General features: G+C 52.2%; 1 protein-coding gene across 1 annotated transcript in view; it reads right to left on the reverse strand.

The window, feature by feature from the left end:
* Window positions 1-1567: 1567 nt before the first annotated feature.
* The window catches only part of LOC147095450 (cytospin-A-like), a 119847-nt gene continuing 107334 nt past the window's right edge, over window positions 1568-14080 (reverse strand). Inside the window, exons 8-10 of the mRNA XM_085974595.1 lie at window positions 8631-8747; window positions 7927-7986; window positions 1568-4072 (exon numbers count right to left, since the gene is read on the reverse strand). Of these exons, the coding sequence (XP_085830721.1) occupies window positions 3986-4072; window positions 7927-7986; window positions 8631-8747 (264 nt within the window). The 3' untranslated portion in view covers window positions 1568-3985. The remainder of the gene's footprint in view (window positions 4073-7926; window positions 7987-8630; window positions 8748-14080) is intronic.

The raw sequence follows: 14080 nt of genomic DNA on the forward strand, positions 1-14080 counted from the left end.
CAATAGCAGCTTTCAAAAGGGGAATCGGATAAAGACTTGAAGGATAAATACTTGCCGTGATATGGGGAAAGAGCGAGAGGAGTGGAACTAACTGGACTGCTCTTCGAAAGAGCCGGCGGAGACTCGATGGGCCGAATGGCCTCCTTGTGTGTTGCATCATTCTGTGACTCTATCAGCAGTCTCTGGGCAATATCACGAACCTCCTCGGCGCGTGGTTGCGATTGATTGAGTGCCTGGAACTTGAATTACAGGTTGGGGCCTCCTTGCCTCGGATCTAGTGTCACCTCCACCTGCTGCACCCTGCTTCAGCTCACTGGTGGCACCTTCCAGCCTCAAGGGGGAATCCTTCTCCCCCACTCCTTCAGCCATCACCACCCCGCCCCTCTCGACCCTCTTCCCAGAAAACGGCGATTCGCTCCCACTCCAGAGATGGCATCTCACGGAATCAGACAGCACAGCAGGAGGCCAGTCGGCCCATCGCGCCTGTGCCGGCTCTTTGGTAGAGCTGTTCCATCAGTCCCACACCCCTGCTCTATCCCCATAGCCCTGCAAATTTTTCCTTTTCACATATTTATCCAAATCACTTTCGATTGGTACTATTGAATCCGCTACCAGCGCCCCTTCATGCAACGCATTCCAGATCACGACAACTCGCTGTGTGAAAAAAAAATTCCCCAGCTTCCTTTGCTATTATAAATCTCCGTCCTGTGGTTACCGACCCTCCTTCCAGTGAAAACACTTTCTCCCTATCTAACCCGTGCTGTACCTGCCCTGGGAGTGTTTGATGGGACAGTGTAGAGGGAACTTTACTCTGTATCTAACTCGTGCTGTACCTGCCCTGGGAGCGTTTGATGGGGCAGTGTCGAGGGAGCTTTACTCTGTATCTAACTCGTGCTGTACCTGCCCTGGGAGTGTCTGATGGGACAGTGTAGAGGGAGCTTTACTCTGTATCTAACCCGTGCTGTACCTGTCCTGGGAGTTTTTGATGGGGCAGTGTAGAGGGAGCTTTACTCTGTATTTAACCCATGCTGTACCTGCCCTGGGAGTGTTTGATGGGGCAGTGTAGAGGGAGCTTTACTCTGTATCTAACTCGTGCTGTACCTGCCCTGGGAGTGTTTGATGGGACAGTGTAGAGGGAGGTTTACTCTGTATCTAACCCGTGCTGTACCTGCCCTGGGAGCGTTTGATGGGGCAGTGTAGAGGGAGCTTTACTCTGTATCTAACCCCTGCTGTACCTGCCCTGGGAGTGTTTTATGGGACAGTGTAGAGGGAGCTTTACTCTGTATCTAACCCGTGCTGTATGCCCTGGGAGTGTTTGATGGGACAGTGTAGAGGGAGCTTTACTCTGTATCTAACCCGTGCTGTACCTGCCCTGGGAATGTTTGATGGGACAGTGTAGAGGGAGCTTTACTCTGTATCTAACCTGTGCTGTACCTGCCCTGGGAGTGTTTGACGGGACAGTGTAGACGGAGTTTACTCTTTAATTAATCTACATTTGGAGTCAAAGTTACGGTACCGCCCTTGACGCGCCATTGAAACAAACCTTGAAATAAAGTTCGAGGCCGAATCACGGTTCAGAAATATATGGTGCTTTATTGACGGTTAAAATCTCTGCGCCACGATTGGCAGAAATGCAGCCAATGGCAGCCTACGATACTAGCAGCACAGCTCCACAGGCCCATTAACAGTGGTCGGCCATAGCTATCTGTCGCGCTTGCCTGAAATAAAACAACAAATTCGATGGAGCAGTACTGAGGGAGCAACGCACTGTCGGAGGGGCTGTACTGAGGGAGCGCCGCACTGTCGGAGGGGCTGTACTGAGGGAGCGCCGCACTGTCGGAGGGGCTGTACTGAGGGAGCGCCGCACTGTCGGAGAGGCTGTACTGAGGGAGTGCTGCACTGTCGGAGGGGCAGTACTGAGGAAGCGCTGCACAGTCAGAGTTGCAGTACTGAGGGAGCGCTGCACAGTTGGAGGGGCTGTACTGAGAGAGCACCACACAGTCAGGGGGGCATTACTGAGGGAGCGCCGCACTGTCGGAGGGGGCTGTACTGAGGGAGCGCCGCACTGTCGGAGGCGCAGTACTGAGGGAGCGCTGCACTGTCGGAGGGGCAGTACTAAGGGAGTGCCGCACTGTCGGAGGGGCAGTACTGAGGGAGCGCCGCACTGTTGGAGGGGCAGTGCTGAGGGAGCGCCGCACTGTCGGAGGCGCAGTACTGAGGGAGCACTGCACTGTCGGAGGGGCAGTACTGAGGGAGCGCCGCACTGTCGGGGGGGCAGTACTGAGGGAGCGCCGCACTGTCGGAGGGGCAGTACTGAGGGAGCGCCGCACTGTCGGAGGGGCAGTACTGAGGAGCACTGCACTGTCGGAGGGGCAGTACTGAGGGAGCGCCGCACTGTCAGAGGGGCAGTACTGAGGGAGCGCCGCACTGTTGGAGGGGCAGTACTGAGGGAGCGCCGCAGTGTCAGAAGGGCAGTACTGAGGGAGCGCCGCACTGTCGGAGGCGCAGTACTGAGGGAGCGCTGCACTGTCGGAGGGGCAGTACTAAGGGAGTGCCGCACTGTCGGAGGGGCAGTACTGAGGGAGCGCCGCACTGTTGGAGGGGCAGTGCTGAGGGAGCGCCGCACTGTCGGAGGCGCAGTACTGAGGGAGCACTGCACTGTCGGAGGGGCAGTACTGAGGGAGCGCCGCACTGTCGGGGGGGCAGTACTGAGGGAGCGCCGCACTGTTGGAGGGGCAGTACTGAGGGAGCGCCGCACTGTCGGAGGGGCAGTACTGAGGAGCACTGCACTGTCGGAGGGGCAGTACTGAGGGAGCGCCGCACTGTCAGAGGGGCAGTACTGAGGGAGCGCCGCACTGTTGGAGGGGCAGTACTGAGGGTGCGCCGCAGTGTCAGAAGGGCAGTACTGAGGGAGCGCCGCACTGTCAGAGGGGCAGTACTGAGGGAGCGCTGCACTGTCGGAGGGGCAGTACTGAGGGTGCGCCGCAGTGTCAGAAGGGCAGTACTGAGGGAGCGCCGCACTGTCAGAGGGGCAGTACTGAGGGAGCGCCGCACTGTCAGAGGGGCAGTACTGAGGGAGCGCCGCACTGTTGGAGGGGCAGTACTGAGGGTGCGCCGCAGTGTCAGAAGGGCAGTACTGAGGGAGCGCCGCACTGTCAGAGGGGCAGTACTGAGGGAGCGCCGCAGTGTCAGAAGGGCAGTACTGAGGGAGCGCCGCACTGTTGGAGGGGCAGTACTGAGGGAGCGCCGCAGTGTCAGGAAATGCCATCTATTGGGACGAGACCTGAAACCCGAGGGTCCCATCTGCCCTCTCAGGATGGACGTAAAACCCCATAACACTATTGGAAGAAGAGCAGGGAAGGAGTTCTCCCCCGTGTCCTGGGGCCAATATTTTATCCCTCAACCAACATCACGTAAAAAAAACCCCAGAAGGTCTGGTCATGATCACACTGCAGTTTGTGGGATCTTGCTGTGCGCACATAGCGTGCCGCGTTTCCTCCATTACGACAGGGAACACACTTCGAATAAAAAGTGCTTCACTGGCTCTGGGTCATCTGGAGGTGGTGAAAGGCGCTGCAGAAATGCGAGAACTTTCTTACTTCGCTACGGCCATTGGCCGACTCTCTGGGAGTCTCGTCGCTTGTTGGCTTCTTCATGAATGAGATACAGAACTACGTTTCTTCTTCGTAGAAGGACGAGTAGCGGAAATCTCAGGGCAAGTCCGGCCGTTGTCCCAGTCCACTTGGCGAGACAGGACTGCTGTGGTCCGGGGGATTGAGGGTCTTTTCGGGGTTCAGAGGGGGCCGGGCTAAATGTGGCCCAAATGTCCCTCCGCCTCTCTCTCTCTCTCTCTCCCCCTGCCCCGCACGGACACCTGCTCCCTGCCTCTCCATGGCCCACTATGTAGGCCGGGTGGGGTGGCCGTGGGACCGAAACGTGCCCGCTCTCCGCCCCCGGAGGGGAATCTTCAGCCTCCCTCGAGGGCTCAGGTCTCGAAGTGGGTGTAAATGGACTCCACGAAGATCAGGACATCCTGCCACAGGACGTCCGCCCTCATCACGGCCTCCACCTCCTACGGACAGAGAACGGGGTGTCACTCTTCAAAGGGTCGACTATCCTCCTCCCTGTCGCACCAAGCACCCATCACTGCCTACACACACATAGAAACTCTCCCCACACACACACACACAAAGAAACTCTCCCCACACAAGCACACACAGAAACTCTCCCCCCACACACACACACACAGAAACTCTCCCCCACACACACACAGAAACTCTCCCCCACACACACACAAAGAAACTCTCCCCACACACACACACAGAAACTCTCCGCCCACACACACATAGAAACTCTCCCCACACACACACACACAGAAACTCTCCCCACACACACAAAGAAACTCTCCCCACGCACACACAGAAACTCTCCCCACACACACACACAGAAACTCTCCCCACACACACACACAGAAACTCTCCCCACACACACACACACAGAAACTCTCCCCACACACACACACAGAAACTCTCCCCCACACACACAGGAACTCTCCCCACACACACACAAAGAAACTCTCCCCACACACACACACACAGAAACTCTCCCCACACACACACACACACACAGAAACTCTCCCCACACACACACAGAAACTCTCCCCACACACACACACAGAAACTCTCCCCACACACACACACAGAAACTCTCCCCACACACACACAGAAACTCTCCCCACACACACACAGAAACTCTCTCCACACACACAGAAACTCTCCCCACACACACACACAGAAACTCTCCCCACACACACACACAGGAACTCTCCCCACACACACACACAGAAACTCTCCCCACACACACACACAGAAACTCTCCCCACACACACACAGAAACTCTCCCCACACACACAAACTCTCCCCACACACACAGAAACTCTCCCCACACACACAGAAACTCTCCCCACACACACACAGAAACTCTCCCCACACACACACAGAAACTCTCCCCACACACACACACAGAAACTCTCCCCACACACACACACAGAAACTCTCCCCACACACACACAGAAACTCTCCCCACACACACACAGAAACTCTCTCCACACACACAGAAACTCTCCCCACACACACACACACAGAAACTCTCCCCACACACACACACAGGAACTCTCCCCACACACACACACAGAAACTCTCCCCACACACACACACAGAAACTCTCCCCACACACACACAGAAACTCTCCCCACACACACAAACTCTCCCCACACACACAGAAACTCTCCCCACACACACAGAAACTCTCCCCACACACACACAGAAACTCTCCCCACACACACACAGAAACTCTCCCCACACACACACACAGAAACTCTCCCCACACACACACACAGAAACTCTCCCCACACACACACAGAAACTCTCCCCACACACACACAGAAACTCTCTCCACACACACAGAAACTCTCCCCACGCGCACACAGAAACTCTCCCCACACACACACACAGAACCTCTCCCCACACACACACACAGAAACTCTCCCCAAACACACACAGAAACTCTCCCCACACACACACACAGAAACTCTCCCCACACACACACAGAAACTCTCCCCACACACACAAACTCTCCCCACACACACAGAAACTCTCCCCACACACACACAGAAACTCTCCCCACACACACACAGAAACTCTCCCCACACACACACAGAAACTCTCCCCACACACACACACAGAAACTCTCCCCACACACACACACAGAAACTCTCCCCACACACACACACAGAAACTCTCCCCACACACACACACAGAAACTCTCCCCACACACACACAGAAACTCTCCCCACACACACACAGAAACTCTCTCCACACACAGAAACTCTCCCCACGCGCACACAGAAACTCTCCCCACACACACACACAGAACCTCTCCCCACACACACACACAGAAACTCTCCTCAAACACACACAGAAACTCTCCCCACACACACACACACAGAAACTCTCCCCACACACACATAGAAACTCTCCCCACACACACACAGAAACTCTCCCCACACACACACACAGAAACTCTCCCCACACACACATAGAAACTCTCCCCACACACACACAGAAACTCTCCCCACACACACACACAACAGAAACTCTCCCCACGCACACATAGAAACTCTCCCCACACACACACAGAAACTCTCCCCACACACACACACAACAGAAACTCTCCCCACGCACACACAGAAAACACTCAACCCTGCTCCCCATCACTCCCCTTCCCTCACACCATCACCCCATCCCTTTGTCTCTCCCTCTGTCTATCTCTGTCTGTTTGATAGGTCAATGTAGAGGGAGCTTTACTCTGTATCTAACCCGTGCTGTACCTGCCCTGGGAGTGTTTGATGGGACAGTGTAGAGGGAGCTTTACTCTGTATCTAACCCGTGCTGTACCTGCCCTGGGAGTGTTTGATGGGGCAGTGTCGAGGGAGCTTTACACTGTATCTAACCAGTGCTGTACCTGCCCTGGGAGTGTTTGATGGGGCAGTGTAGAGAGAGCTTTACTCTGTATCTAACCCATGCTGTACCTGCCCTGGGAGTGTTTGATGGGACAGTGTAGAGGGAGCATTACTCTGTATCTAAACCGTGCTGTACCTGCCCCGAGAATATTTGATGGGGCAGTGTAGAGAGAGCTTTACTCTGTATCTATCCCGTGCTGTACCTGCCCTGGGAGTGTTTGATGGGCCAGTGTAGAGGGAGCTTTACTCTGCATCTAAACCGTGCTGTACCTGCCCCGAGAGTGTTTGATGGGACAGTGTCGATGGGGCTTTACTCTGTATCTAACCCGTGCTGTACCTGCACTGGGAGTGTTTGATGGGCCAGTGTAGAGGGAGCTTTACTCTGTATCTAACCCGTGCTGTACCTGTCCCGAGAGTGTTTGATGGGACAGCGTCGAGGGAGCTTTACTCTGTATCTATCCCGTGCTCTACCTGCCCCGAGAGTGTTTGATGGGACAGTGTAGAGGGAGCTTTACTCTGTATCTAACCCGTGCTGTACCTGCCCTGGGAGTGTTTGATGGGACAGTGTAGAGGGAGCTTTACTCTGTATCTAACCCGTGCTGTACCTGCCCTGGGAATGTTTGATGGGGACAGTATAGAGGGAGCTTTACTGTCTATCTAACCCATGTTGTACCTGCCCTGGGACTGTTTGATGGGACAGTGTAGAGGGAGCATTACTCTGTATCTAAACCGTGCTGTACCTGCCCCGAGAGTGTTTGATGGGACAGTGTCGATGGAGCTTTACTCTGTATCTATCCCGTGCTGTACCTGCCCCGAGAGTGTTTGATGGGACAGTGTCGATGGAGCTTTCCTCTGTATCTAACCCGTGCTGTACCTGCACTGGGAGTGTTTGATGGGCCAGTGTAGAGGGAGCTTTACTCTGTATCTAACCCGTGCTGTACCTGCCCCGAGAGTGTTTGATGGGACAGCGTCGAGGAAGCTTTACTCTGTATCTGTCCAGTGCTGTACCTGCCCTGGGTGTGTTTGATGGGACAGTGTAGAGGGAGCTTTACTCTGTATCTAACCCGTGTTGTACCTGCCCTGGGGGTGATTGATAGGACAGTGTAGAGGGAGCTTTACTCTGTATCTAACCCGTGTTGTACCTGCCCTGGGGGTGATTGATAGGACAGTGTAGAGGGAGCTTTACTCTGTATCTAACCCGTGTTGTACCTGCCCTGGGGGTGATTGATAGGACAGTGTAGAGGGAGCTTTACTCTGTATCTAACCCGTGTTGTACCTGCCCTGGGAGTGTTTGATGGGACAGTGTAGAGGGAGCTTTACTCTGTATCTAACCCATGCTGTACTTGCCCTGGGAGTGTTTGATGGTGACTATATTTCCCAGCACAGTCTCCCTCCCTCATACTCACCATGGAGGGTTTGATTCCCATGCTCTTCGCTGTGTTGAAAGCCAAAGTGAGATTTCTTTTCTGCGAAGTAAGCATTTCAACAAAATAACAAATGTCAATTGGAACAGATGTAAGAACTTGTGAATCTGCAGGGGAGGAAAAAGGTCAACTGACCCATCCCAGGGTGTGGGAGTGAATTCAAGTGTCAAGTAAAAAGACCTGCTACCATCACCGTCCATTAGAAACGCAGTCCTTTTCCCACCGGGTTTGATCAGCTAATTCAGCACAGGCTGGGGATGGTGCCTGGGCCTTTCCTGCTTTGTGTGTGTGGGAGGCTTAGACCCACACTGGGTGTGATCAGGTTAACTCAGTACTAGGCCCAGAATGGAGCCTGGGCCTTTCCTGCTGTTTGTGTGTGGGGCTCAGTCCCACACTGGGTGAGATCAGGCTAACTCAGTACTAGGCCGAGGATGGAGCCTGGGCCTTTCCTGCTCTATGAATGGGGCTCAGTTCTACTGAGATCAGGCTAACTCAGCACAGGGCCGGGGATGGAGCCTGGGCCTTTCCTGCTCTGTGTGTGTGTGTGTGTGTGTGGGGCTCAGTCCCACACCGGGTGAGATCAGGCTAACTCAGTACTAGGCTGGGGATGGAGCCTGGGGCTTTCCTGCTCTGTGTGACAGGAGGTGTGTTTGAAATCGATTCCTGTTGTGGCTGTGAGTTCTCACCTTCTGTTGCATGTGGAGCTCCCTGTACGGGATGTGCCCAGGTAGGTAGGTGTGAAGCAGGGCACAGAAAGCCAGGCCGTCACTCCAGCTCGTACTGAAGTTCGTGATTTCAATGTTCTGGAAGGGAAGTGAAGGGAAGAGTCAGTCAAGGTGTTCAGGCAATTGGTTTATACTGGGCCCTGAGTACAAAGTTAAATAAGAGAGAGGATGGGAGAGAGACAGAGAGAGAGAGAGACAGAGGGAGAGGGAGAGAGAGAGAGAGAGAAAGACAAAGACAAAGAGAGAGAGACAGAGGGAGAGGGAGAGAGAAAGAGAGACAGAGGGAGAGAGACAGAGGGAGAGGGAGAGAGAGTCAGAGAGAGAGAGAGATAGAGACAGAGGGACAGAGACAGAGGGAGAGTGAGAGTGATAGAGGGCTAGTGTGAGATAGGAAGGAGATGGGAGAGTGGGGAAGTGGGAAAGTTGAGGAATGGGGGAGTGAGTGAGAAAGTGAGAGTGGGAGCAGGAGTAGGCTATTCGGCCCCTCGAGCCTGCTCCGCCATTCAATAAGATCATGGCTGATCTTCGACCTCAACTCCACTTTCCCGCCTGATCTCCATATCCCTCGATTCCCCATGAGTCCAAAAATCTATCGATCTCAGCCTAGAATATACTCAAAGACTCAGCATTCACAGCCCTCTGGGGCAGATAATTCCAAAGATTCACAACCCTCTGAGTGAAGAAAATCCTCCTCATCTCGGTCTTAAATGACCGACCCCTTATCCTGAGACTATGCCCCCTAGTTCTAGACACTCCAGCCAGGGGAAACAATCTCTCAGCATCTACCCTGTCAATTCCAGTCAGAATCTTGTATGTTTCAATGAGATCACCTCTCATTCTTCTAAACTCCAGAGAGTACAGGCCCATTCTACACAATCTCTCCTCATAGGACAGCCCTCTCATCCCAGGAATCAATCTAGTGAACCTTCGTTGCACCGCCTCCAAGGCAGGTATGTCCTTCATTAGATAAGGAGACCAGGACTGTACACAGTACTCCAGATGTGGTCTGACCAAACTGGCGGGAGATTGATTGAGATCAAGAGTAAGAGGGAGAGTGGGAGTGAGTGATTGAGGGAAGGGAAGAGATAGTGGGAGAGGGAGTGGAACTAGTGAGAGTGAGAGGGAGACAGTGATAGTGAAAGAGCGAGCAAATGAGAGAGGGAATGGGAGTGGGAGAAGGGAGAGGGAGTGGCACTGGAGAGATTGAGAGTGGGAGACTGTAATAAAAAGAAAAAAAAAGACTTGCATTTATATAGCGTCTTTCACGACCACCAGATGTCTCAAAGCGCTTTACAGTTAATGAAGTACTTTTTGGAGTGTAGTCACTGTTGTAATGTAGGAAACGCAGCAGCCAATTTGCAAGCTCCCACAAACAGCAATGTGATAATGACCAGATAATCTGCTTTTTATTATGTTGGTTGAGGGATAAATATTGGCCCCAGGACACCCTGATAGTGAGAGAGAGAGTGAGAGAGAGGGAGTGGGAGAGACTGAGAGGCACAAACAGAGGATGAGAAAGATGGGGGAGAGAAAGATAGAAAGAGAGAGACACGCACACACAAATACGCAGACATAGAGATACAGGCAGGGGCACTGACACAAATTTTCAGAAGCTCTCATGACAAAGGGGATGTACCAGAGGACTGGAGAACAGCTAACGTAGTACCATTATTCAAGAAGGGTAGCAGGGATAAACCAGGGAATTACAGGCCAGTGAGCCTAACATAGGGAAATTATTGGAAAAAAAACTGAGGGACAGAATTAGTCTCCACTTGGAGAGGCAAGGATTAATCAAGATAGTCAGCATGGCTTTGTCAGGGGGAGATCATGTCTGACCAATTTGATTGAATTTTTCGAGGGGGTGACTAGGTGTGGATGAGGGTAGTGCAGTTGATGTAGTCTACATGGACTTCAGTAAGGCTTTTGACAAAGTCCCACATGGGAGACTGATCAAGAAGGTAAGAGCCCATGGGATCCAGGGCAATTTGGCACATTGGATCCAAAATTGGCTTAGTTGCAGGAGCAGAGGGTGATGGTTGGGCTTTCGTGACTGGAAGCCTGTGTCCAGTGGTGTACCTCAGGGATCGGTGCTGGGTCCTTTGTTGTTTGTAGTGTACATTAATGATTTAGATATGAATGTAGGAGGTATGATCAGTAAGTTCGCAGATGACACGAAAATTGGTGGAGTGGTAAATAGCGAGGAGGGAAGCCTCAGGCTACAGGACGATATAGATGGGTTGGTCAGATGGGCAGAACAGTGGCAAATGGAATTTAACCCTGAAAAGTGTGAGGTGATGCATTTTGGGAGGATTAACAAGGCAAGGGAATCCACAATGAATGGTAGGACCCTAGGAAGGACAAAGGATCAGAGGGACCTTGGTGTACATGTACATAGATCCCTGAAGGCAGCAGGACAGGTAGATAAGGTGGTTAAAAAGGCATATGGGATACTTGCCTTCATTAGCCGAGGCATAGAATATAAGAGCAGGGAGGTTATGATGGAGCTGTACAAAACGCTAGTTAGGCCACAGCTGGAATACTGTGTGCAGTTCTGGTCGCCACACTATAGGAAGGATGTGATTGCATTAGAGAGGGTGCAGAGGAGATTCACCAGGATGTTACCTGGGCTGGAGTGCTTCAGCTATGAAGAGAGGCTGGACAGGCTGGGGTTGTTTTCCTTAGAGCAGAGAAGGCTGAGGGGGGACCTGATTGAGGTGTACAAAATTATGAGGGGCATAGATAGGGTAGATAGAAAGGAACTTTTCTCCTTAGTAGAGGGGTCAATAACGAGTGGGTACAGTTTCAAGGTAAGGGGCAGGAGGTTTAGAGGGGATTTGAGGAAAAGCTTGTTCACCCAGAGGGTGGTTGGAATGTGGAACTCACTGCCTGAAAGGGTGGTAGAGGCAGGAACCCTCACAACATTCAAGAAGCATTTAGATGAACACTTGAAATGCCATAGCATAAAAGGCTACGGACCAAGTGCTGGAAAATGGGATTAGATTAGACAGGGCTTGATGGCCGGCGCAGACACGATGGGCCGAAGGGCCTCTTTATGTGCTGTATAACTCTGACTCTATGCCACACACCGAGAAGAATGTGACACAACAAAGTTCAGGCACTCTGAGTATGTACAGACTAGCGAGGGGTCTGACTGTTTTGAGAAACATGTTTAACCTTTGAGCGACAGGAAGTAGGAAAGGGTGAGGCATAAAATCCTTGAACCAAAAATAAAATAGAATAAAAACCATTTGAAACTGAGGTCGCACAAAGGATCGCAATTGGGTGTGGGGCCTTCGCTTTATTCTGATGTCTCTGCAGTGTGTCTCAAACACTTCCTTACACAGTGGCTGGGAAGTGTTTGACAAAGGGGTTCCTCGGTAAATCATAGAACAGAAGGGGGCCATTCAGCTCAACGTGCTTGTGCTGGCTCTTAGAAAGAGCTGTCCAATTGGTCCCTCTCCCCTCTGCTCTTTCCCCATAACACTGTTAATATTTCCCCTTCAGTTAATTCACCTTTTGAAAGTTACTATTGAATCTGCTTCCACCGCCCTTTCAGGCAGCGCATTCCAGATCACAACTCGCTGCGTTAAAAATTCTCTTCCTCTCTCGCTCTGGTTCTTTTGCCGATTATCTTAAGTCTGTATCCTCTAGTGACCGACCCCCCTGCCACTGGAAACAGTTCCTCCCTATCTACACTATCAAACCCCAAATCATTTTCAACACCTCGATGAGAACATCCCTTTAACCTTCTCTGCTCTAAGGAGAACAACCCCAGCTTCTCCAGTCTCCCCACATAACTGAAGTCCCTCATCCCTGGTACCATTCTGGTCAATCTCCCCTTAACCTTCTCTGCTCTAAGGAGAACAATCCCAGCTTCTCCAGTCTCTCCACATAACTGAAGTCCCTCATCCCTGGTACCATTCTGGTCAATCTCCCCTTCACCTTCTCTGCTCTAAGGAGAACAATCCCAGCTTCTCCAGTCTCTCCACATAACTGAAGTCCCTCATCCCTGGTACCATTCTGGTCAATCTCCCCTTAACCTTCTCTGCTCCAAGGAGAACAACCCCAGTTCCTCCAGTCTCTCTACATAACTGCAGTCCCACACCCCTGGTAATATTCTGGTCAGTCTCCCCCTTAACCTTCTCTGCTCTAAGGAGAGCAATCCCAGCTTCTCCAGTCGCTCCACATAACTGAGGTCCCTCATCCCTGGTACCATTCTGGTCAATCTCCTCTCTACCAATTATCCCTTTAAGCCGCACAGCCACGTGGCCACCCAACACACGGGAGCTCCCGTGCAGCCAGCACACCAGCCTTTAAAGAAAAGACTTGAATTTCTATAGCGCCTTTCACGACCACCAGACGTCTCAAAGCGCTTTACAGCCAATGAAATACTTTTGGAGTGGAGTGACTGTTGCAATGTGGGAAACGCAGCAGCCAATTTGCGCACAGCAAGCTCCCACAAACAGCAATGTGATAATGACCAGATTCTGTTTTTTGTTATGTTGGTTGAGGGATAAATATTGGCCCCAGGACACTGGGGAGAACTGCCCCCTGCTCTTCTTCGAAATAGTGGCCATGGGATCTCTTACATCCACCTGAGCGAGCAGACGGGGCCTCGGTTTAATGCCTCATCCGAAAGACGGCACCTCTGGCAGTGCAGTGCTCCCTCAGCACTGCACCGGGAGTGTCAGCCTAGCTTTATGGGCTCAAGTCCCTGGAGTGGGACTTGAACCCACAACCTTCTGACTCAGAGGCGAAGGGGGCTGCCCACTGAGCCAGGGCTGACACTACAGGGGAAAATCGCGCGGACGTGGAATTTTGAATGGGTTAAAGTGCGGTGTCCAGAATTGGGACGCAACACTCCAGCTGGGCCGGACCCAGTGATTTATAAAGGTTTAGCATAACTTCCTAGCTCGATTCCTCTGTTTATGAAGCCCAAGATCCTGTTTGCTTTATTAAAAGATTCATCGACTCCTTCTGCAACCTTCAAAATCCCCATTGATCACAAGAAGCAATTAATTACCTGAGCAGACTCAGAGAGAGACACATCTGTTTACTGGTTCACTTGTTTGAAAAGAGATCAATCGAACGAGCTTGCTCTGCTATTTTCACTACCCGATATGGCTGAGTTCTGTTGCTCAATTAGATAGATTTATCGTCCTCTACAGGGAATAAGCTTCGCACTCCCCAGTTACCTCGAGACAAATTTCGACAGAGAAGGGCTTCAAGGGACTGAATTAATCGGTGGGACTGAATTGACTGGCTCCAATCTGCGATTTGCAATCTGTCACCTTCCCAGTCTCTCGCTCTCTCCACGGCCCCCGTCCCTCTCCCTCAGTCAAAAGGTCGTGGGTTAGAGCCTCCCAACCACACACTCCAGAGACTCACACCCAATAATCCCAGGCCCGATA

Source organism: Somniosus microcephalus, unplaced genomic scaffold (genome assembly GCF_052327205.1).
Source record: "Somniosus microcephalus isolate GS21.2 unplaced genomic scaffold, FLI_Smic_1.0 unresolved_chr1, whole genome shotgun sequence".
In the NCBI taxonomy this organism is placed as follows: domain Eukaryota; kingdom Metazoa; phylum Chordata; class Chondrichthyes; order Squaliformes; family Somniosidae; genus Somniosus; species Somniosus microcephalus.